Here is a 22,171-nt window from a genome sequence, read left to right as displayed (position 1 = left end):
GGGGGTTTCCGGAGCCCAAGCACGCGCCTGTCACCCCCTCTGTGAAAACTCATCCCTGGACAGTTCGATCGGGCGGTGTTTGGGGAAGGGACAGAGTACAGAGGTGTCTTGTGTCAGCAAAAGCTGTTGGTAGACGCCCCTGTGCAAGATCCACTTGTGGTGGTCGGGGGCGGGGAAGGGGCGGGATTGAGCCCCCTTCCCCCCTCCTCCTCACTGCGGAAAGCTGCAGAGCTAAAGGCGCTGACTTCCTATTCACCAGTCAGCAGGGAGGGATCCTCTGCTCGGCCACGTAGGCATTCTCTTCTCTCTGGAGGAAAAGGCCCCGCAGCTGTCGGAGGATAAGGCCCACCGGCTGTCAGAGCCAACGGACATGTCGCAGCTAAGTAAGAATTTGGGTGATGCCAGTCCCCCAGCGGAGGCTCCCAAGCCTCCGGTCTATAGCCGCCCCACGGTTCTGATGCGGGCTCCGCCCGCCTCCTCCCGGGCTCCGCCGGTCCCCTGGGACCCACCTCCGATTGATTTGCAGGCTTCACTGGCCGCTTGGCAGGCGCCGCAACCTGCCTGGGAGGGCCCGCAGGGCCAGCCACCCACCCCTGTGGCTGCGATGGCCCAGCCGCCGGCCCTGGGGGGCCCGCTGGTCCAGGCTGCCCCTCTGGGAGGGCCACTGGGCAAGCCCCCGACTCCTGGGGTCCTGATGATCCATCCTCCCCCTCCGGGGGCCCCGATAGCACAGCCTCCGACTCCGGGGGTCCTGATGATGCACCCTTCGGCTCCCGGGGGGGCCCTGGCTCATCCTGCCCCTCCGGGGACCCCGATGGCCCATCCTGCCCCTCCGGGGACCCCGATGGCCCATCCTGCTCCTCCCGGGACCCCGATGGCGCATCCTGCTCCTCCGGGGACCCCGATGGTGCATCCAGCTGCTCCGGGGACGCCGATGGCTCATCCTCCCCCTCCGGGGACACCGATGGCACATCCTGCTCCTCCGGGGACACCGATGGCCCAGCCTTCAGCTCCGGGAGTCCTGATGGCCCAGCCGCTGACTCCGGGGGTCCTGATGGTCCAGCCTACTGCTCCGGGAGCTGCGATGGCCCAGCCTCCACCCCCAGCAGCCTTGCTAGCACAGCCTCCACCTCCGGGAGCTGCGCTGGCCAAGCCTCCAGGTCCCGGCGTCCTGATGATCCATCCTTCAGGGTCAAGAGCTCCCATCAACCAGCCTGCAGCTTCTCCAGCCCCGATGGCACAGCCGACGGCCCCACCTGCGCAGCCCCTGGCTTCCTGGTCCCCACAGGCTCAGCCTCTGATTCTGCAAATCCAGTCCCAGGTTATAAGGGCTCCTGCGCAGGTTCCCCAGAGCCCGCAGGCCCCGTCAGCCCAGCTGGCCACACCCCCGGGCTGGCAGGGCACCTCGCCGGGCTGGCAGGGCCCTGCGCAGGGCTGGCAGGCCACGCCCCTGGCCTGGCAGGCTGCACAGGTCACCTGGCAGGCTCCGACCATCGCCTGGCAGGCGCAGCCGTCTGGGCGCCAGGGTCCAGCGCCCATCCGCTCGGGCCCGCCGCCCATCCGCCCGGGGCCCCCAGCAGCACGCCAGGGGCCACCCCAAATCCGCCAGGCACCGCCGCTGATCCGCCAGTCGCCGCCGCCTATCCGACCTGCCCCACAGGTGCTGACCACGCCACCTCCGCTCTGGCAGGCCCTGCCGCCCCCGCCACCTCTGCGGCAGGCCCCTCAGGCTCGCCTGCCCACCCCGCAGCTGCGGGCGGCCCCCCAGATGCGGGCGGCCCCGCAGGTCCGGGCGGCCCCACAGGTGCGGATGGCCCCACAGGTGCCCGTGGCCCACCAGATGCCCACGGCCCCACCGATGCCCACGGCCCCTCTGGCGACGCAGATGCCCTCGGCACCTCCCGCTGCCCCGCAGGTGCCCCAGTCTGCACTGTCGGCTGCGCTGTCGGCCCAGCAGGCAGTGCACTGCCCGCCCATCATCTGGCAGGCCCCCAAGGGTCAAGCCCCAGTGCCACAGGAGATGCCCACCTCGATGGAGTTCCAGGAGATGCAGCAAGCCCAGGCACTGGCCTGGCAGGCCCCCAAGGCCGCTGGGCACTTCTGGCAGCCCCTGGCCACCCAGGAGGCTCAGAGGCAGGGCCTTCCTCTGGTCCAGGCAGAGCAGCCCTTTCAGGGGGTCCCAGCCTCCCAAAAGGCTCTGCAGATGCAGCTATCCGCCCAGCAGGCCCAGTCCGTGGGCCCGCAAGCAGAGCTGCCCACCTTACACCTCCAGCCTCCCTGGCAGGGGCCCCCTGCCACCTTGCAGGGCCAGCCTGGAGCCCCCTTAGCGGCGGCAAATTTTCCCGTGGGCTCTGCTAAATCACTGATGACTGCGTCAGGAGAACCCAGAGCCTCTTCCATGGACCGCAGAACCTCGTCCAAGGAGCGCAGGGCCCCGTCCAAGGAGCGCAGGGCTCCTTCCAAGGACCGCACCATCTTTGCCGCCACTTTCTGCGCCCCCAAGGTCGCGTCCGGGGCCCGCGCGCACCTGCCCACTGCCTGGAAAAACTTGCCCACCACACCGGAGACCTACACTGCCGCCTCGAGGGGCTTCCCTGCTACCTCCCAGCTCCAGCCTGCCTCGTCGAATGCCTTCATGGTCCCGTCTGCCATCCTGGAGACCCCAAAGTCACTGCCACTGGCTCCAAAGGATCCCTTCGCCTACGTGGAGGCCCTGCCGGGCGTCCCGTGGGTGCCGCAGCCCACTGCCAGTGTGCCCAGGGTGCCCAAGGCAGCGCCCACCATGCTGATGGCCACGGCGGCTGCTCCCCAGGCCATAGCCACCACCCAAGAGGCCTCGAAGACCCCCGATGAGCCGCCGCGCCGCTCTGGCAAAGCCACCCGGAAGAAGAAGCACCTGAACACCGAAGAGGACGCCAGCCGGATGCTGGGCCTGCTCGACTGGCAGGCCCCCAGGCTCTGGGAAAACATGAACTTGAATGACTGGCAGGTGCAAAACCCTTTCCAGGTCCTGGGTGACTGGCAGGACCCAAACACTGCCTATGGCCTGAGTGGCTGGGAGGGCCCAAGCACCTCCAGGGTCCTTAGTGGCTGGGAGGGACCGGGCACGTCCTGGGCCCTGAGCGCCTGGGAGGGGCCTGGCACCTCCAGGGCCCTGGGTCTCTGGGAAAGCCTAGGCAGTCCCCAGCCTTTCATCCTCTCTGAGTTCCCAGGTCTCTCTCTGGGCTTCGGGGCCTGCCTGGGGGACCCCAAGCTGGAGACCGAGCCCTTGTCTCCCTTGGATGAGAGAGCCAATGCTTTGGTGCAGTTTCTCTTGGTCAAGGACCGAGCCAAGGTGCCCGTCAGGCGCTCAGAGATGGTGAAGTTCATCATCCGTGAATACAAAGATGAGTGCCTAGAGATCATTAGACGTGCCAACCACAAGCTCCAGTGTATCTTTGGTTATCAGTTGAAGGAGATTGACCCCCAGACCCACTCTTACATTATCATCAACAAGCTGGGGCGTTATCGGGGGGAGGCGGGGCCTTCCTACCAAGACACCCCCAAGTTCGGCCTCCTGATGGTGGTCCTGAGCCTGATCTTTATGAAGGGCAACTGTGTGCGGGAGGAGCTGATCTTTAACCTGCTGTACAAGCTGGGGGTGGACGTCCGGGAGACCCACGGTCTCTTCGGGAACACCAAGAAGCTCATCACTGAAGTGTTTGTCAGGCAGAAGTACCTAGAGTACAGGCGGGTCCCCAATACTGAGCCCGCACAGTACGAGTTCCTCTGGGGGCCCCGAGCGTTCCTCGAAACCAGCAAGATGCTCGTCCTGAGGTTCCTGGCCAGGCTCCATAAGAAAGATCCTCAGTGCTGGCCCTTCCAGTACTTCGAGGCCCTGGCAGAGTGTGAGGCCGAAGACTGGGAGGAAGATGAGTCAGACCCCGATGATAAAGCCGGGGGCCCCCCCAGCAGCCCCCCTCCCCGCTAAAGAGGCTTAACAAATCTCTCTGTCCTTTGTGTCCCTGGCCGAAAGGCCCCTGACAGGGTGTGTGTATGTGTGTGTGTGCGGGGTGGGGGGAGACCTTTCGTTTCTGGTGTTTCTGTTCTAGTTCTGTACGTGTAAACCTGGGTTTCAACTTGGTTCTGTATCTGCCAAAGCTTCGTACATTTCACGTGGTGTTGATTTCAATCGGCTACTGTTCTCTGGAGTATTTTGGCATTTGTAATTTTAAGTGAGATCTGTGATTCTCTGTTTTGTGTTACAATTGTTATGTTTTGGTATAATTGTTATGTTTCAGTATCAGAGCTGTGCTGGCTTTGTGAACTAAATCAAAAAGCTACCCATCTCATTCTGGTACAGATTATGTAGTATTGAAATAGGCTGTTCTTTGAATGTGAAAATGACTCATCAGTAAAGCTGTCTGCAGAGAAATAAATATCTATATCTATATATATAAATATACTTTCAGCATAACATGGACATGTCTGTCTTCATTCTAATTTCTGCTCTAGACAGTGGGAGCCACGTTTTTTACTCTGAACAGACTCGAGCATGCAGACTACCACCAGGGACAGCAGGCGCGGCGGGAGGGAAACTCTAACTGTTTTGAGGACAGAGCAACATCTTCCTCACGACACAAAGATTCTGACGGGTGGAGAGACCTAAGGTTCACATGAAACCGAGAGTCACCTTCACAGGGTCGTACACGTCTTCTCACATCATTTCATCCTCACAAGCATCTTTCAGAGCAGGCTTTACGATGTCCGTTTGGTGGGTGTTTACCCTCACGCAGATTAATTCCATGGCTCAGGCTGGCACCAAGTCAATAAAATGGGACTATTAGGCAGCTCGTTTTATTAAGGTTCCATGGAAAGCAGGGCCACCCACCTGCAGGGCCAAAGGTATGCAGGCTTCTTAATATATTCGCCAAAGGGGCATCTGTCAGCCATGTGGCCTGTGGTGAGTGTCCAGTAGCTTGGGGGGGGGGGTTGGGTTTTATTAACACACTGAACTTGGGTTGGACACATTCCATGCAAAATACCCAGGCATGTAACAGGAAAAAGGAAACAACAGCCCCCAATGGACTAGGGATCTTGCAGGCTGCAGGTGGTGGTGGGTACCTGGCAATAAGGAGGGCCAAGAGGGCTTCCTGGTGGTGGTGGGATGAATCCTAACATGCAGGAGAGGTTGGCAGGCTACATCTGCACCCTGGGGTGCAGGGCTTGGTGTGTGTGTGGGGGGATCACAAGGGACAAGTGAACCATCCTAGGTGATTTGGGGAAAGATGTTCATGCCCACACCTGGCCGGTGGATACAAGGTTTCCTGAAGCCTGTACTCCCTTCAAGTGGGCAGGGATCAACAGTGCTGCCGCCACCCCTACTGTCCTATAGGATCAAGAACCCCAACCCTACCCTCCCTTCGCTGCGCAGAGTTCCGGAGAGCAGGTCACTGGTGAGAGTGGAATTCGCCTGCCACCTAGCGGCCACTCCTGAAGCTGCAGAGTATAAGGGAACATCACATCCCGAATACCTGGGTTGTGGCTACAACTTGCTTCATAACCTTTGCCCGTAATTTTACCACCCAAACGTTCCTCATTTCCTCTTACACCACAGCACAGGGTAAAACCTCTTCTGCAAGTCCAATCCACTGGCACATAGGAATGGAGGTTCTACAGTAAGAGGTGACCTCCCAGGATTGTGGGTCGGGTCCTGGCCCCACCCAGGCAGAACTGAGTCTAGCACTACCAGGACTGGACACGCCTGACTACAGTGAATCTTAGGCTGTGTTGTCCAAGTGACCGGGTTTTCCATAAATTTTGAGAGAGTTTCTTGCATACACATTGAGTTCAGGGAGTGCAGCGCTTCTGCCCCGAATTCAATATTCAGTGATTTGGACAACAGCAAGAGGCCATGGAAGGAGGTGTCGGAATCCCACCTGAGGGATAGCCCCCAAAGAGGCTTTGCTGGGCCAGCCAAGTGCCATGTGGGCCCAGCGCTGTTGGTTTCATGTATCACTGTTTCCATAGTTTTCTCTAAGTCACTTTCACGAGTGGTGCTTGAGCAAGTTTCTCTGTGTGTCCCAGCCCTGGAAAGTAGCACCACATGACTGGTGCCACATGATGGAGAAAGGTGCGCTTTCAAAGTACAACTCTCCACCTCCAGGGTCGCCTCTGTGACCAGAAGCACATAGAATTTTCCAGTAATGCCAAGAGCTTAAGACCTGAATGGGATCGAACTGTAGTGAGATGAAGTACAATCACAATGCAATTTTAAGAATAAAGAAATTAAATTGGCCAGATGTTCAGCAGAAACGTTTGAGAAGACAGTTGCCATTAGGAAAGAAGAAGGAAGGAAATAAAAGACCAGGACAAGTAGAATTAGAAGCAATGAGAACAAATGCAAGGCCCCTTTATTTGAACTAAAATGTAGATAAATGTCGAATGCAAGGCTTTTTATTGTAAAATGGAAAAAAAAAAAGGCCCTCCTGTAACTAAATGGTTAAGGGTATCAAATAACAACAACAAAAAAACACCTCACAGAATATAAAAATGGGAAATAACTTTGAAAAATGTTCTACCTCCCTAATATTTAAAGACAGAAATATTAGACCAGTGCCCCAGTTTCATTTACTAAATGACACAGAACAAAATAAAAGCCCATGGAACACCAAGTATAAAGTTATGGCACTGGTGTTTTATACACTACTGTTGAAAGTGTAAATTATTACAACTCACCCTGAAATAAATTCAGTCAACTGCATCTTCAAGAGGTTTAAAAAACATTAATACTATTTTTTAAAAAGATTTTACTTTTAGAGAGACAGGAAAGGAGGGATAGAGACATCAGTGTGTGGTTGCCTCTCGCACACCCCCTGCTGGGGACCTGGCCCACAAACCAGGCATGTGCCCTGAGTGGGAATCCAGCCAGCAACCCTTTGGTTCGAAGGCTGGCACTAAATCCTGAGCCACGCCAGCCAAGGCTAAGAACATTAATACTATTTAACTTAGAAATTCACATGGGGCTCTACTGAATGGAAATAATCTCCAGAGTGGGTAAAGACTTCTTCCCCAAGAGAGGTTACTTATGAGAATGAAGGGTATTCATTTGCATGGGTGCCCCTCCCTAACCTCAAGTTGGTCCAGGGAGTTTTCTGCTGAAAAGACCGAAGACTTCCCCAGACAACGACTTGCAGATTGCTCCAACACAAAATGACAATCCGTGGAACAAATATGACACTGTGCCTGCAAAAATTTAAAGTGCAGGGCAGGGGGGCGCGGGCGGGCAGTAGATGCCCACCAAAGCCATAAAATGATCTCAGCAAAAGCCATTCCCCATTAATCTAACTCCGAGGAAAGATAAATTATGTCCCTCAAAGTAACAGAATCCAGTGCCCTGTTGTGTAGGGTGTTACGTTAGAAGTGAGTGGATATCTTAGGGTACTTGTCTAAAAGTGATGGTCTGAGTTTGGGGATAATTTCACTCTAAGGGACGCTTCCTGAGAAGAGTGGTCAGCAGAGAGGAATCACTCATTGAAGCTGTGGTGGCCAGGACCCTCTCTGGGTCCCTGTGGTCCCACGTGGCACCTGCCACGCGCCTTTCATTTACCTGCAGGGTTACAGACACACCCACAACGCAGCACTGCTCACGAGCTGGGAAACACTTGAGAGGCCAGGGCTCCCTCTACTGGACAGTCCCAGGAACTCCTCAAACTAGGTATTGAAAAATCCACCTGTCAACCGGGATCAAGCCCTTGGCATTCAGATCACAGACTCTTCTATTTCTTGTCCCCAGCTCAGAAAGGTCACATGGGCAAAAGAAATGATGGGCATAAGGGGTCTGGTTTCTCTGGACAGAATCTCAATAAAAGGAAGACTAGAATGGATCTACCTGTAGAAGCCAAGCCATGTTTTTCTGAGTGCAAGCTATTTCTTTCTGCCCAATCTGCCAGAGATTTCTATGGTGAATCCCATTAAGGGATTTAGAACACTGCTAGCTCATTGGCCCAATCTCCTAATCCCTTTAGATTTGGGAAGTTAGACTTGCTCCCTTCTGCTTAAGATAGGAAGCCTGCCCTGGCCAGGTGGCTCAGTCAGTCAGAGCATCATGCCATGCCCCACAAGGTGGTGGGTTCAATTCCCAGCCAGGGCACATACATAGGTTGTAGGTTCGATCCCCACTTGGGGCACAACAGGAAGCACCTGGTCCCTGTTCCTCTCACACATCCACGTCCTCTCCCCTCTCTCTCTAAAATCAATAAACACGCCTGAGTGAGGATTTAAGAAAGGATATGAAGCCTAGGAAGAGCTTTTCTTCATTATCAGCTTCCTTCTATTTCTTGGCAGGACAGAAGTCACCCTGGAGGTCTCAGCGAGATGTCCTACTTGGTGCACATGACCTTGCTCTGCAAGCTGCCAATCTGTCTCCCAGGCAGACTGGCTTTCTGAGCTTTCACTTGTTCAGAGTGAATCTGGCTCGCCAGCCGTGGTTAAGAGAGGGGTTGGTGGCATCCAATCGACCAGCAGGAACGCAGAAGCATTGCTTGGACCTGGCAGGCTTCCTGCAGCATGCTTGACAGTGGCAGAACCTTCTCCTGGAAACGGCTAGTGGGGGCCATCGAGCAATTGGATGGATGGCTTTTTTTTTTTTTTTGGGCTTCTGTGAGACATCCTTCAAAACATTTTTGCTTTGAAATAATGAAAGATTCACACGGGCTGTCGCACAGCAAAAGTTTTAAATTTTGATGGATTTGATTTATTGATTTGTGTGTGTGTGTGTGTGTGTGATGCTCTTGATTTCACATCGAAAGATTGTAGAGGGTAATTGCATGCACCCTTCCTCTAGTTTCTTCCAGTATCTACAATAGTCTTTTTTTTTTAACTTTAAATAACTTGTTTTTCAATTACAGCTGACGTCCAATTTTCTATTAGTTTCAGGTGTACAACCGAGTGATCAGACATTTATAGAACTTCAGTGATCACCCTGATAGGTCTAGTGCCCACCTGGCACCATACATAATTATTACAGTATTACAGACTGTATTCCCTATGCTGCACGTTACATCCCTGTTCTGTTCTGTGACTATTGTTACTACCAATCTGTACTTGTTAGTCCCTTCACCTTTTTCATCCGGCTTTGCCAAATCTCTCCCATCTGGCAACCATCAGAATGTTCTATGTATCTATGAGTCTGTTTCTGTTCTACTTGTTCATTTATTTCTTTAGATCTGTTTTGTATGGTGTAAGCATCGCAGCTCTAGCTGTGCTGTTTCCACATTCGTGAAATATCTTTTTCTATCCCTTTGCTTTCAGTGTTGTTTTACTTAAAGTGAGTCTCTTGTAGACAGCATGTGTAAGGGTCTTATTTTGTTGTCCATTCAGCCTCCAAATGTCTTTTGATTGGAGCATTTAATCCATTTGAATTTAACATCAATGTTGATAGATATGTAGATAGATACTTATTGCCATTTTATTATTCTTATTTTTAGCTTTGTTCATTTGCTTAAAGAAGACCCTTTAACATTTCTTGTAGTACTGGTTTGGTTTGGTGGTCATGAACTCTTAGCTTTTTCTTACCTGGGAAGCTCTTTATCTGTCCTTAAATTCTAAATGATAGCCTCGCTGAATAGAGTAATCTTGGGTGTAGGTCCCTGATTTTTTATCATTTTGAGTATTTCTCACCCCTGTCTCCTAGCCTGCAAAGTTTCTGTTGACAAATCAGCTGATAGTCTCATAGGAGCTCCCTTGTCGGTAACTGTCTTTCCCTTGCTGTTTTTAGGATTCTTTGTCTTTAACCTTTGGCATCTTAATTATGATATATCTTGATGTCGGCCTCTTTGGGTTCATCTTGTTTGGGATTCTCTACACTTCACAGACCTCCATGTCTATTTCCTTCACCACATTAAGGAATTTTTCCATCATTATTTTTTCAAATAGATTTCCAATTCCTTGCTCTCTCTCCTCGTCCTGGCACCCCATGATGCGAATGTTGGTATACTTGAAGTTGTCCCAGAGGCTCCTTATACTATCCTCATTTTTTAAACTCTTTTTTCTTTTTGCTGTTCTGATGGGGTGTTTTTTGCTTCCTTATATTCCAAATCTCTAATTTCATCCTCTGCTTTATAAACTCCACTGTTGTTTCTCTGTAATGTATTCTTTACTTCTAACTGGTTCTTTTTATTTTAATGCTCACTATCTCTTTGTTGAAGTTCTCACTGAGCTTACCTGCTCTTCTCCTAAGTTCACTGAGCATCCTTATAACCAGTGTTTTGAGCTCTGCATCTAGATTGCTTGTCTCCTTTTTGCTTAGTTCTTACCGAGTTTTTTCTTTCTGTCCTTTCATTTGAGACACATTTCCTTGTCTCCCCCTTTTGGCTGCCTCCCTGTGTCCTGCCTGGGGACACTCAGAATGGGCTACAAAGCATTCTGCAGGTGGCTGCTTCTTATAGTGCCAGGCCCGGGGCCACTTAGTAAGAAGTATGGGACATGCTGAGGCCAGATGCTGCTTGCTTGAGAGATTTTAGGAGATTCTAAGGCATGGGCCAAGACAGGCTGGACTGTATTTATAATTGGAAATGATTTTTAATTCATTTTTAGATAGACAAAGGGGTGGGAAAGAGAGACTTGCTGTTCCACTTACTTATGCATTCACTGGTTGATTCTTGTCTGTGCCCACAACCTTGGCATATCAGGACAATGCTTCCACCAACTGAGGGTCCAGCCAGGGCAGTATGTGTTTACTTTTAAAAGAAATTACCACAAGATATTTTCCAGAGTGACTGTTAACATTTTACATTTCCTCCAGCAATATATGAGAGATCCAGTTTCTCTGTATCTTCACCAGCAATTGGTCTTATCACTTAACAAAATGACCAATCCTAAAAGGTGTGTAGTGAGATCTCATTATGGTCTTAATTTCCATTTCCCTAATGGCCAGAGGAGTGGAACCTTTTTCCACATATTTTTTTGTCATTTGTATGTCCGTTCATCTTTGCCTTTTTTCTAAATGATTTTTTTTGTTAGTTTCATAATATTGGGTTTTTAGAATTACTTATGTAAGCTGTATTTCAGTCTTCACTAGATATGTGACTTGCAAGTACTTTCTGTCTGGAGTTTGGATTTTCATCATTTTAACAGGGCCTTTCACACAGAAAATGTTTTAAATGCTGATGAAACTGAATGTATTATTTTTTTAAGGCTCATGCTGTTAATTTCATGTCTACATATCCTCCAAAGATTTTTCTATGCCTTTAAAAAGATTTTCTTTCTTTTTAAAAAGGGGAAAGGAGGGAGAAAGAGAAACATCAATGTGTGGTTGCCTCTTGCACCCCCTACTGGGGACCTGGCCCACAACCCAGGCGTGTACCCTAACTGGGAATCAAACCTGCAACCCTTTGGTTCATAGGCCAGCACTCAATCCACAGCCACACCAGCCAAGGCAGATTCTTCCATGTGTTTTATTATTATCATACTTAATCCTCACCTAAGGATATGTCTCCTTGATTTTAGAGAGAGAGGAAGAGTGGGGAGAGGGAAACACATCAATGGGTTGCCTCCCAAATGCACCCCTGCCAGGGATCAAACCCATGACCTCTTGGTGTGGGGGACAATGTTCCCACCAACTGAGCCATCATCGGGCCAGCATTTCTCCAAAAAGGTCAGATTTTTTTAGCGCTTGTATATTTTACACTTAAATATACAATCCATTTTGAGCCTAGGTATACACTGTAGGTTTATTTCCCCCATAGTTTGGCACCTTCACAAAAAGTCAGATGGCTGTACTTCTGTGGGCTGTTTCTGAGTTCTCTGTCTCACTGATGCATGCATCTCTCTCTATCAATACCACACCATCTTTATTACTGTGGCCACACACTAAATCTTCACATCAAGCACAGTGACTCTCCCTATGTCAGTTCTTCCTTCCCAAATTACTGTGAGCTATGCTAGATGCTTTGACATTCCATGTAAAATTTTAGGTAAGCTTGTCTATATCCACTGCTGGGATTTTTAGAGGAATGTAATTAAACCCGTATATCAAGGTGGAGAGAACTGACATTTTCACTGTTGGGTCTCCCAATCCATAAACACAGTAATCTCTTGATTTATTTGGATACTTAAAAAATTTATGTCACTACCATTTTTTGATGTAGAAGTCCTAAGTATTTCATTCTTTTTGAGTGACTGTAAATTGTACATTCTAAATTCCAGTTTCCACCTGCTCACTGCTAGTGTGTAGAAATGCAATTGAATTATGTGTGTTGATCTCATAGCCCGAAACCTTGCTGAAGCCACGTGTTAATTCCAGGGGTCTGTGTGTAACACCTTAGGGGGTCCTGCCTGCCCCATTGTCGTCATCGGCAAACACAGACCATTTTCATTCTTTCTTCCCTATCTGCATGCCTTTTACTTTATCATCCTTTTTTTTGTGCTGGACTTCAAGTAACATGTTGGAGTGGAATGGTAAGAGCAGGCACTGTTGCTTCATTCAGATGTTTTCAGGGAAAACTTTCCATCTTTCAGCGTTAAGAATAATGTCGCCTATGGGTTACCCGAGGCCTTCACAAGTTGAGGCTGTTTTGTTTGTTTGTGTTAAGTCAGATTTATTGGGGTGACATCGGTTAATAAAATTATACAGGTTTCATGGATACAATGCTCATACATCATCTGTATGTTGCATTGCGTGTTTGCCACCTGAAACCAAATCTCCTTCCTTTTTTTTTAGATTTTTAAACATCATGAATGGGTGTTTCATTCTGTGAAATGTTTTTTTTCTGCATTGATTGCTATAATCATGTGATTTTTCCTTTTAAACCCTTTAATATGATGGATTCCATTAGTTTTGAATATTGAAGAGCCTTACATTCCTTCAATAAACCTCATTTTTTTGTTTTATATACATATATATAATTGTTCAGTTACATTCACTAATATGTTTAGGAATTTTGCATCCACACTCCTGAGGGACGCTGCTCAGCAGTTTTCCATCCGTGCCTGGTTTCGGTATCAGGGTATTAGTAACTCACACAGCAGCTCTTCCTCTTCTACCTTCTGGAAGAGACTGTGCAAAGCTGGTGTTAACCCTTCTTTACGTATTCAGTGGAATCCTCCAATGAAACCACTGGTTTTTGAAGGAACTATTTTCTAAAGTGGTTCTGTTCCAAGACTGAGGGGTTTCCTCCTTACCTAAGTGTAACATTTGGTGGAGCTACAAAGGGAAGAGGCCAGCCTGTCCCTTCGTAGGATGACACGAGAATGGGTGTCACTGGTCCCTCTTTAGTCGAGTCTGGGTCCAGCACCAGCCCCTCGCTCACGGCTCTGAGCAGAGTCCTGACGGAGTTCAGCCAGTGATTCAACCTGAAATCGCGGCGTTTCATTTGGCCACAGTTCTCTGATTTATTCCTACATTTACCCAGTGTGTGGTTCACCCCCTTCAGGAATTTCTCTCGTGAAAAACAGAGACACCAGCACTCTCACGCAGAAGAGATGAAACTATTAAGGATTCAGTCAGAAGGCAAAGCAGATCAGACGCAGCATGGAGAGGCCTGAGGCTCAGCCACCGGAGTTCCACCAGCTGCGACCCACTCTGGGGGCTTTCTGGGTGATGAGGAGGCTGGCGGCACATGTTTTCAACTTCATGCATCATCCTTTCCCCAGGTGTGTGTTTCCGCAGAAGTGCGTGGCAAGAAGAATACCAAGACTTCCTTTATTTCTGTGTTCACCAGTGAATTACAGAGAGGGGTAAACAGCAACAGTGAGTAGGCAAAGCTTATACTCAGTTACACTGTCCGTCAAGAGTCCCTCCTGTCTGCGCATGGGTTAGCCAGTTTACCCCTAGAGAAGAGGGATGTCTATTAGTGTGTACACAGTTCTGGGCCATTGAAACAAAAGAGTGAAGAGACAGATAGTTTCTATTATCACACAGGGAATTCTAATAGAGAGAGATAAGTAAAAACCAAACATACGGAAATGAGGCCCTGGCTGGTGCGGCTCAGTGGATTGAGCACCAGTCTGGGAACCAAAGGATCACCAGTTCACTTCCCAGTCTGTGCATATCCCTGGTTTGCGGGTCTGTGCATATGCCCAGTAGGGGGCACGCAAGAGGCAACCACACATTGGTGTTTCTCATCCTCTCTTTCTCCCTCCCTTCTGCTCTCTAAAGACAAATAAATAAAATCTTCTTTAAGAAGAAATGAGAACATGACAGTTAAAACCACACTGAGATATCACCTCACACCTGGCGGAATGGCTACTATCAATAAACCAACAAACACGCACTGGCGAGGACGTGGAGAAAATGGAACCCTCGTGCACCGTTAGTGGGAATGCAGGCTGGTGCAGCCACTGGGGAAAACAGTATGGAGATACCTCAAACAATTAAAAATGGATCTGCCTTACAACCCAGAGACCCCACTTCTAGGAATACATCCTAAGATTCCTGAAACACCAATCAGGAAAAGCATACACACCCCTATGTTCTTAGCAGCGTTCTTTCCAATAGCCAACTGTTGGAAGCAGCCCAAGTGCCCATCAATAGATGAGTGGATAAAGAGGCTGTGGTACATTTACATGCTAGAATACTATGCAGCTGTGAAAAAGAAGGAAACCTTAGCATTTGCAAGAGCATGAATGCCCTTAGAGGGTATTAAAAGTGGAATAAATCAGACTGAGAAAGACAAACACCATATGATTTCACTTAGATGTGAAATCTAAAGAGCAAAATAAACAAAATAGAAAGACTCAGAGAGAGACTCACGGATTCACTGAACAGACCTGCCGGTTGCCGAAGGGAATGGCGGGCACAAATGACTGGGTGGAAAGGGCGAAGGGATTAGAAGTACAGACTGACAGTCACAAAACAGCCACAGGGAAGTAAAGGACAGCACAGGGAAGATCATCAGTAGTATTGTCCTACCTGTATGGTGTCAGGTGGGTACTGGAAATATCGGAAGAAACTCTTCGTAAATTATGATCATTTAACCACTGTGCTGTACACTTGAAAATAAAATAATATTAAACGTAAACTTTAATGTAAAACAGTATTTTTTCAAAACGAGGAAGCGTCCGTAGCGATAGCACTGTATTAAAACAAACTAACGCAAGGTGAATTACAGAGTAAAAGGGGCTGTGTAGCCAGCTCAGGGGTGTCAGACTCATTCTCACCGGGGGCCACATCAGCCTCACGGCTGCCTTCAAAGGGCCGAATGTAATTTCAGGACTGTGTAAATGTAACCACTCCTTAACTGTTAAGAAGCTGAAATGACATCCAGCCCTTTGAAGGCAACCTCGAGGCTGATGTGGCCCTCGGTGAGAGTGGGCCTGACACCCCTGAGCTAGTGTGTTCAGAGGACTGTGTGGAAAGTTCATATTCAGGCCAGTGTTTTAGAGACATAATGAGTCAGTCCACGTAAAAGCCTGGGGGAAGAACAGTGTAAGCAGAGAAATTAGCCAACACCAAGGTCCTAAGGACTGGGAACAAAAATTGAAGTGTTCCTGGAACAGAGCGAGTGTCAGGATTGAACAGGATGAGGTGAGGTGGCAGACACCAAATCCGGAGAGAAAATCACGCCAACCAAGTTCCAATCTGCCCGATACCCTTTCCAGGGAGTTTACTCTGTGCTCACGTGTATCTGCATAAAACGATGACTAGTGTGGTCTCTCCGGCTTTCATTTTTGTAGCCGCGTTGTCCTGCCTCCTGTTTTTAACCGCATAACTGAAACAGCACTGGCATCAACAGAGAGTGTGTGGGGTAAAGCATTTAGGAGAAAGTATCGTACAGTCAATGAACTGAGAGACAACCATTGTTGCTAAAACTGCAAGTGTGTGTGTGGGAAGGGGTTGGGAATGGAGAGTATTATCTTGTAAATCACAGTCATAATGGTCTTCAGTTTTACTAATAGGAGCAGGAAGATTTTAATCAGGTAAACGGTGCAATCCAATTGCTTTCAGAAAGGGATGGAACTACATCTGCTTTGCCAGTCCACCCTAATTCTCTCTCCTCCCAGAGCTCCTGTTATCATGCAGGAAACCCTGGGGCTTAAACACCATGGAGTGGGGCACGTCAGCATTGTAGGGAGGCTTCCCAGGGACCCAGGGCTCAGATGCACACACCCTTAGTGTGCTAAGACTGTCTGCACTGAGCTGAGTTGGCTCTGACACCCGACTCTCAGAGGGAAAACCAGCTCTGGCTTCAGAAGGAGTCCCTTTCCTCTGCTACCCATAGGGTGAGAATGTATCTTCCATTTTCCCCGCAGAACCAACAAGTAATGAACACACCTTTTCTTTTTTAAAAAAAGGATTTTATTTATTTATTTTTAGAGAGGGGAAGGGAGGGAGAAAGAGAGAGAAACATCCATGTGTGGTTGCCTCTCACATGTCCCCTATTGGGGAACCCGCCCGCAACCCAGGCATGTGCCCTGACTAGGAATCAAACAGGGGACCCTCTGGTTCTCAGGCTGGTGCTCAATCCACTGAGCTACACAAGCCAGGGTGCACCTTTTCTTGAGGTCATTTTAAGAGAAGTCTGCAAAGGAGGAGGAGGAAGTAACCAGTGAGAGTAAGGGGCAATAAGCGAGTGTGGGGTTCTGAAAGCTAAATGAGGGAATTTGTCCCTGCAGGGGAGGGGATCAGACATGTCACATGCCAAGGTGTTAGTGTAAGATGGGACAGAGAATGGGGCGTGGGATTCATTCACATGGACTTGGTAATAAGAGAAGCTCAATGGAGTGGAGGTTGTGACCGCAGAGTAGAGCATCTTCAAGACAGAACAGTAAGGCCCTGACTGGTGTGGTCAGTGGGCTGGGCATCGTTCTGCAAAGCCAGAGGTCACCAGTCCAATTCCTGGTCAGGGCACATGCCTGGGTTGCAGGTTGGGTCCTAGCTCGACAACTGATCCATGTTCCTCTCCCTCATTTTCTCCCTCCCTTCTCCCATCTCTAAAATAAATGAGTGAGTGAGTGAGTGAATGAATGAATAAAATCTTTTAAAAAAGAAATGGGAGAACAGGAATTGAATCCGAGACAGTGGGTGAGCACAGACAACATTTTGAAGGGTTGGGCCTCCAAGAGAATCAAGGAAACGGGGCGATCGCTGGTAGGAGTCCGAACAGGAGAGTTTCCCCTTGTGACAGATGTATAATGTGTACGTCATACTAGGAGTGACAAATGATATGAAGAAAGAGGGACTGCTGGAGGGTCTCAGTGAGTGGTGTGGGGTCCAATTCACTGCTGTGGAGACTGGCAATGAAATATAGATTCTTACAGTTCATCTACGGCATCAATAGGAGCCCTAAACCCTCCCTCATAACCAGATTGTGGGTGACTTAGTCGTAAACACTTTATAAAGTTCCTGCAATATACGAGAGCCCTTCACGTTCTCCTATTCAGTCTGTATACTTATACAGGGTGGGGCAAAAGGAGGTTTACAGTTCATATGGAAAAGACACTAATTAATAAGGAATATGAGGGTAAAAAAAGATGTGGTCCGTGAACACAATGGAATACTATTCAGCTGTTAGAAAGAAAAGCACGGATGGACCTGGAGAGTATTATGCTGAGTGAAATGAGCCAGTCAAAGACAAATGCCATATGATCTCACTTGTATGTTGAATCTAATGAACAAAACAAAACGAAAGGCGCATACACTGAACAGACCAACAGATCTCATGCGGCAGGGGTGTGAGAGGAACCGTAAGAGTTCAGGCGAAGCACATACATGCGTGGCCCGCAGACACAGATGACGGCGTGGTGAAGGCGGAGGGGGGCGGGATCCGGGCGGAGGAGGGCAAAGGGGACGAGAATGCGGGACATCTGTAATAGCATCAACAAATAAATAAGCAGCAACAAAAATAACCCCCTTTCACAGGCTTCCACTGTGAACCCATTTTGCCTCACCCTGTATTTGCACCGGAGCCCTAGTCTGTCTCCTGCCAAGGCTTCATTTCATCAGGAGACACCTGTTAGGAGGATGACCTTATTCTTCATCATTATGGCCTCCCCTCACACCATGGTGACCTTTCACCCTGTTTTCAGTTGGTCTCCGTTTTGTCAATGGTGGCGCTGTTGGCTAGGGACGCCTGGGGCGCTCGCCTGCACCTATTGTACAGTACGTGCGTGCCGCAGCCCCTGCCAATGTTTTCCTTTCTGGAGCCAATGTTGTGGATGAACCGGCCCTTAGGGTTCTTTTTAAAATTGTTGACACTATCACAGATGTCCCCCATTCCCCGCCACCTTTCCTGCCTCCTCCTAGCCCCATGGCCCCCCTTCCCTCTGGCCATCACCACACTGCTTCCTGTGCCCGAGGGTCACGTGTGTATCCTCTTTGGCTCATCCTTCACCTTTCATCCAGTCTGCCCGCCCCGACACCTGTTCCATGCGTCCATGCCCATTTCTGTTTTGTCTGTCACTTTGTTTTGTTCATTAGATTCCACAAAAAAGTGAGATCATAAGGTATTTGTCTTTCTCTGACTGCCTTATTTCACTCAGCATGATAACCTCCAGGTCCATTCATGCTGTAGCAAGAAGTAAGATTTCCTTCTTTTTCATGGCTGTGTACTATTCCATCATGTAAATGTACCACAGCTTTTTTATCCACTCACCTACTAATGGGCACTTGGGCTGTTTCCAGATCTTGGCTATTGTAAATAATGCTGCTATGAAAATAAGGAGTTGCCAATAATACATCTGATAAGGGGTTAATTTCCAAAGTATATAAAGAACTTAGACAATTCAACACTAGAATGACAAGCAATTCAATTAAGAAATGGACAAAGGACCTGAATAGACACCTTGCCAAAGGGGACATACGGATGGCCAACAGACAAGGAAAGATGCTCAACATCACTAATCATCAGAGATGCAAATTAAAACCACACTGAGATATCACCTCCCACCTGCCAGAATGGCCACCAACAATAAATCCACAAAAAAGAGCTGGCGAGGATGTGGAGAAAAGGGACCCTAGTGCACTGCTGGTGGGAATGCAGACTGGTGCAGCGCTGTGGGAACACAGGATGGAGTTTCCACAAAAAATTAAAAATGGAACTGCCTTTTTGACCCAGTGGTCTCACTTCTGGGAATTTATCATAAGAATCCTGGAACACCAACCTGCAGTCCTTTGGTTTTGGATGCACTGTCTGGCCGGCCAGAGTGGGGAGATGCAGCCCACCCTGCGGACAGGAGGGGAGGTGCTCCACCTGGCAGCCCTGGTTTTGCTAAGGGTGTGTTTGCCCCTTCGGAGGCCTGGGCCACTCTGAAGCCTCCCTGCTTCATACTGACCTGCCCCACTCACTGGCCTCTAAACCCCAGGGTTTCCAGCAAGGTAAAGGGAGCTCTGGGCAGTGGGGGAACTTGGGTGGATGGCAAAGCAGACATCTGCAAGCAAGCAACAGGTGCGTCCAGCAAAATAATATCCACCGTGTCGTGTTATTCAAACCTAGTCTATCCTTACTGCTCTTTGAAATAAGTGAGTGTACAAGATGGATGGAAAATATCTACCACCTCGTACAACAGGGGAAACCCTGCATTTCCGCTATTAATTCTGTCACTTTGCTTTTGTAGTTGCTGAAGGAACGTAATTACATGAATATAAATTTAAAATGAGTTTAACTTTCTAATGCTTTTAACTTTTCTCTACTAACACCTGTCTTAAAATTGTTTGATACAAACAAATCTAGAAAATCTTTTGTTTTTTGTTGTTTAATTTCCAATATTACTGCTTACTCTCTACTTTTCTTGTGTGTACTATATCCATTTTCTTTCTTACCTTCCTACAAATTTATTGTATTTATTCTCATTTTCCCACTTCTTAAGTACTATTTTTCAAAACACATCATGTTTGGAGAGGGTGAAGAGGATATAGAATGTTGCGTACGAGATGCGTGCATCTGAGTTACAGACCGGATTAACGGCAGCCACCACCATGCTCTTCCCGCAAAACTACGCCTCCCTGAGAGTCAGCTTTGTTGCCATAGTGATCAGCGGCCGCGAGCCGTAGCTGAGCCCTTACAATGGGAACGCGCAGCATGTGGATGGAACCACTGAAACGGTTCTCACTGGAGTCTAATCAATCACATCTTTGCATCTTTTTTTCACGTAACCCACACTCACAAAGGAACCAAATGTACTCACCACCGACAATGAATTTTTAACTCTGCATTTATTTTATTTTACATACATACATATATACACATATTCTGTGCACGTGTGCATGTATGTACGTATATATTATATATTAAGACATATTCTTTCCATGCAAATGGTCTGTCAAGAGACTTTTATGCACATATAGGTCAAAATCACCAAACACAATTACATATATAAGCAAAGACACTGTGTATAACTAATACTGCCTTTTTATACAAGTGATAAAATTCTACAAATGTCTGCCCATTTAATTTCTACTTACCACTATATGTTTCCAAGCCAGTCCCTGCAGGTTTCTTCCTGATTTTTGTTTCTTTTTAAATGTTATTTCATAATACCCCTCTACATGTCTGTTATTTTTTAATCAGTTGCCTACTGAATTTTTTATACATTTTTAAACTTTTACTGTTTTAACAAAGGATGCAATTAATATCCTTGCACTTGAGCGATTTCCTGTGTAGAGAACACCTATAAGTCACATTTAGATAAACAGAACAGCTGGACAAGGAGTATGCACAGGCATATTCATGGTTCTGATTGGCATTATCAAAATTTCCTCTAGGACCCTGGCTGGGTGGCTCAGTGAACTGACTGCTGGCCTGTGAAGCAAAGGGCTGAGGTTCAATTCCCAAATGGGGCCCATGCCTGGGTTGCAGGCCAGCCAGGTCCCCAGCTGGGGGACACTCAAGAGGCAACCACACTTTGATGTTTCTTTCTCTCTCTCCTTCCCCTCCCCTCTCTCTAAATACAAAGAAATAAAACATGTTTAAATGTTTTTTCTCTACAGAAAATGTGCCAATGACACACCTACAAGTGATATTTGAGCATGCTGATTTCCCCAGCTCTCACGGGGGTGTACTTTCAAATGGGTGGGTCTCCGACAAATTCAGAGGAAAAGACTGAAATGCAGTGTGGTTTTAACAAGCTGTGCACTTAGTGATGTCCGACAACTTCCGTCCTTAATGAAAACTATTTGCACTTTATTTTCTGTGCAGGGTGTATCTTCCTATTTGCCAATTTCACTACGAAGTTGTCGGTCTTTTGTCCTATTGGATCACATTAAAAATATGAAAATAAGCTCCTGTCCTATTTTACAAATTCTGTTGTTTTGCACATTGGTGCTTTTTTCCGGTTTCACTCCCGTCGATCCAGTTCCGCTCGCTTATAAGGCAGCGTGGCGGCTAAGTGGAGGGCCCTGGGGTCAGGTGGCGCCACCCTTGCGGCCATGGAGACAGCCCTTCACCTGCCTGAGCCGGGGTGCTCAGAGCTGCTGTGAGGAGACGAGAACGGTCCTCACCTCTCAGGCGGTGGAAAGGACTAAGGGAGGTGACACAGGCTGGAACAGAACCAGCTCCACACGGCTGCTACAGTTACGGTCAAGATATCCTTCAAGGCTCCTGTCAATCACGTCACAGAAAGGCCTTTCTGACTGTATGACTTTAAGTGAAAAATGTATCCTGTGCTGTTTCTGCACGTTTTTGGTTTCATGTTTTCATTTGAAATCTCGATGCACATGGAATTTATATGGCGTGCAGTTGGACATGGGGAGGCCGGGGCCACTCCATGATAGTTCTCAAGATGACTCCTGACTTCACCCAGAGTGTTTTATTGAACAGCCCGTTATTTTCACTATAATCTTTATCACAAACTCAATTCTCGTGTGCACCTGTGTCCATTTACAGGCCTTTTTACGTACATTTTTTCTCTCTCAGGTCATGTGCCAGTACCTCACTCTCTATATCGCTGACACATGATGTTATGTCCTAAGATCTGGTAGGGTTCAAGGGTGGATTATTTTTCCATTCTAAAACACTCAGGTTCCACTGGCTTTTTCATGTGGGTTTTCACAACAGTTTTATTTGTTTATATTTATTAGCTACATGTGATCTATTTTTACTTGTCTCAGTCTGTTTGAGCTGCTCTTTTTTTTAAAGGATTTTATTTATTTACTTTTAGAGAGAGGGGGAGAGAGGGAGAAAGAGGGGGATAGAATCATGAATGTGTAGTTCCCTCTCACGTGGCCCCCACTGGGGACCTGGCCTGCAACCCAGGC

The 22,171-nt window shown here is 48.3% G+C and overlaps 1 protein-coding gene across 1 annotated transcript; it reads left to right on the top strand.

Moving 5' to 3' along the window:
• Positions 1–259: 259 nt before the first annotated feature.
• On the top strand, positions 260–4,406 carry MAGEL2 (MAGE family member L2). Its single transcript, XM_045825078.1, has 2 exons — positions 260–1,804; positions 1,841–4,406. The coding sequence occupies exons 1-2, from the start codon at positions 371–373 to the stop codon at positions 3,968–3,970; spliced, it is 3,564 nt and encodes a 1,187-aa protein (XP_045681034.1). The 5' UTR covers positions 260–370; the 3' UTR covers positions 3,971–4,406.
• The last annotated feature ends 17,765 nt before the right edge of the window (positions 4,407–22,171 follow it).

This window comes from Phyllostomus hastatus, unplaced genomic scaffold (assembly GCF_019186645.2).
Source record: "Phyllostomus hastatus isolate PE091 unplaced genomic scaffold, TTU_PhHast_1.1 phas_scaffold_555, whole genome shotgun sequence".
NCBI classification, from domain to species: domain Eukaryota; kingdom Metazoa; phylum Chordata; class Mammalia; order Chiroptera; family Phyllostomidae; genus Phyllostomus; species Phyllostomus hastatus.
The sequence above is the reverse complement of the archived record's forward strand: the minus strand, read 5'-3'. Positions and strand labels throughout refer to the sequence as shown.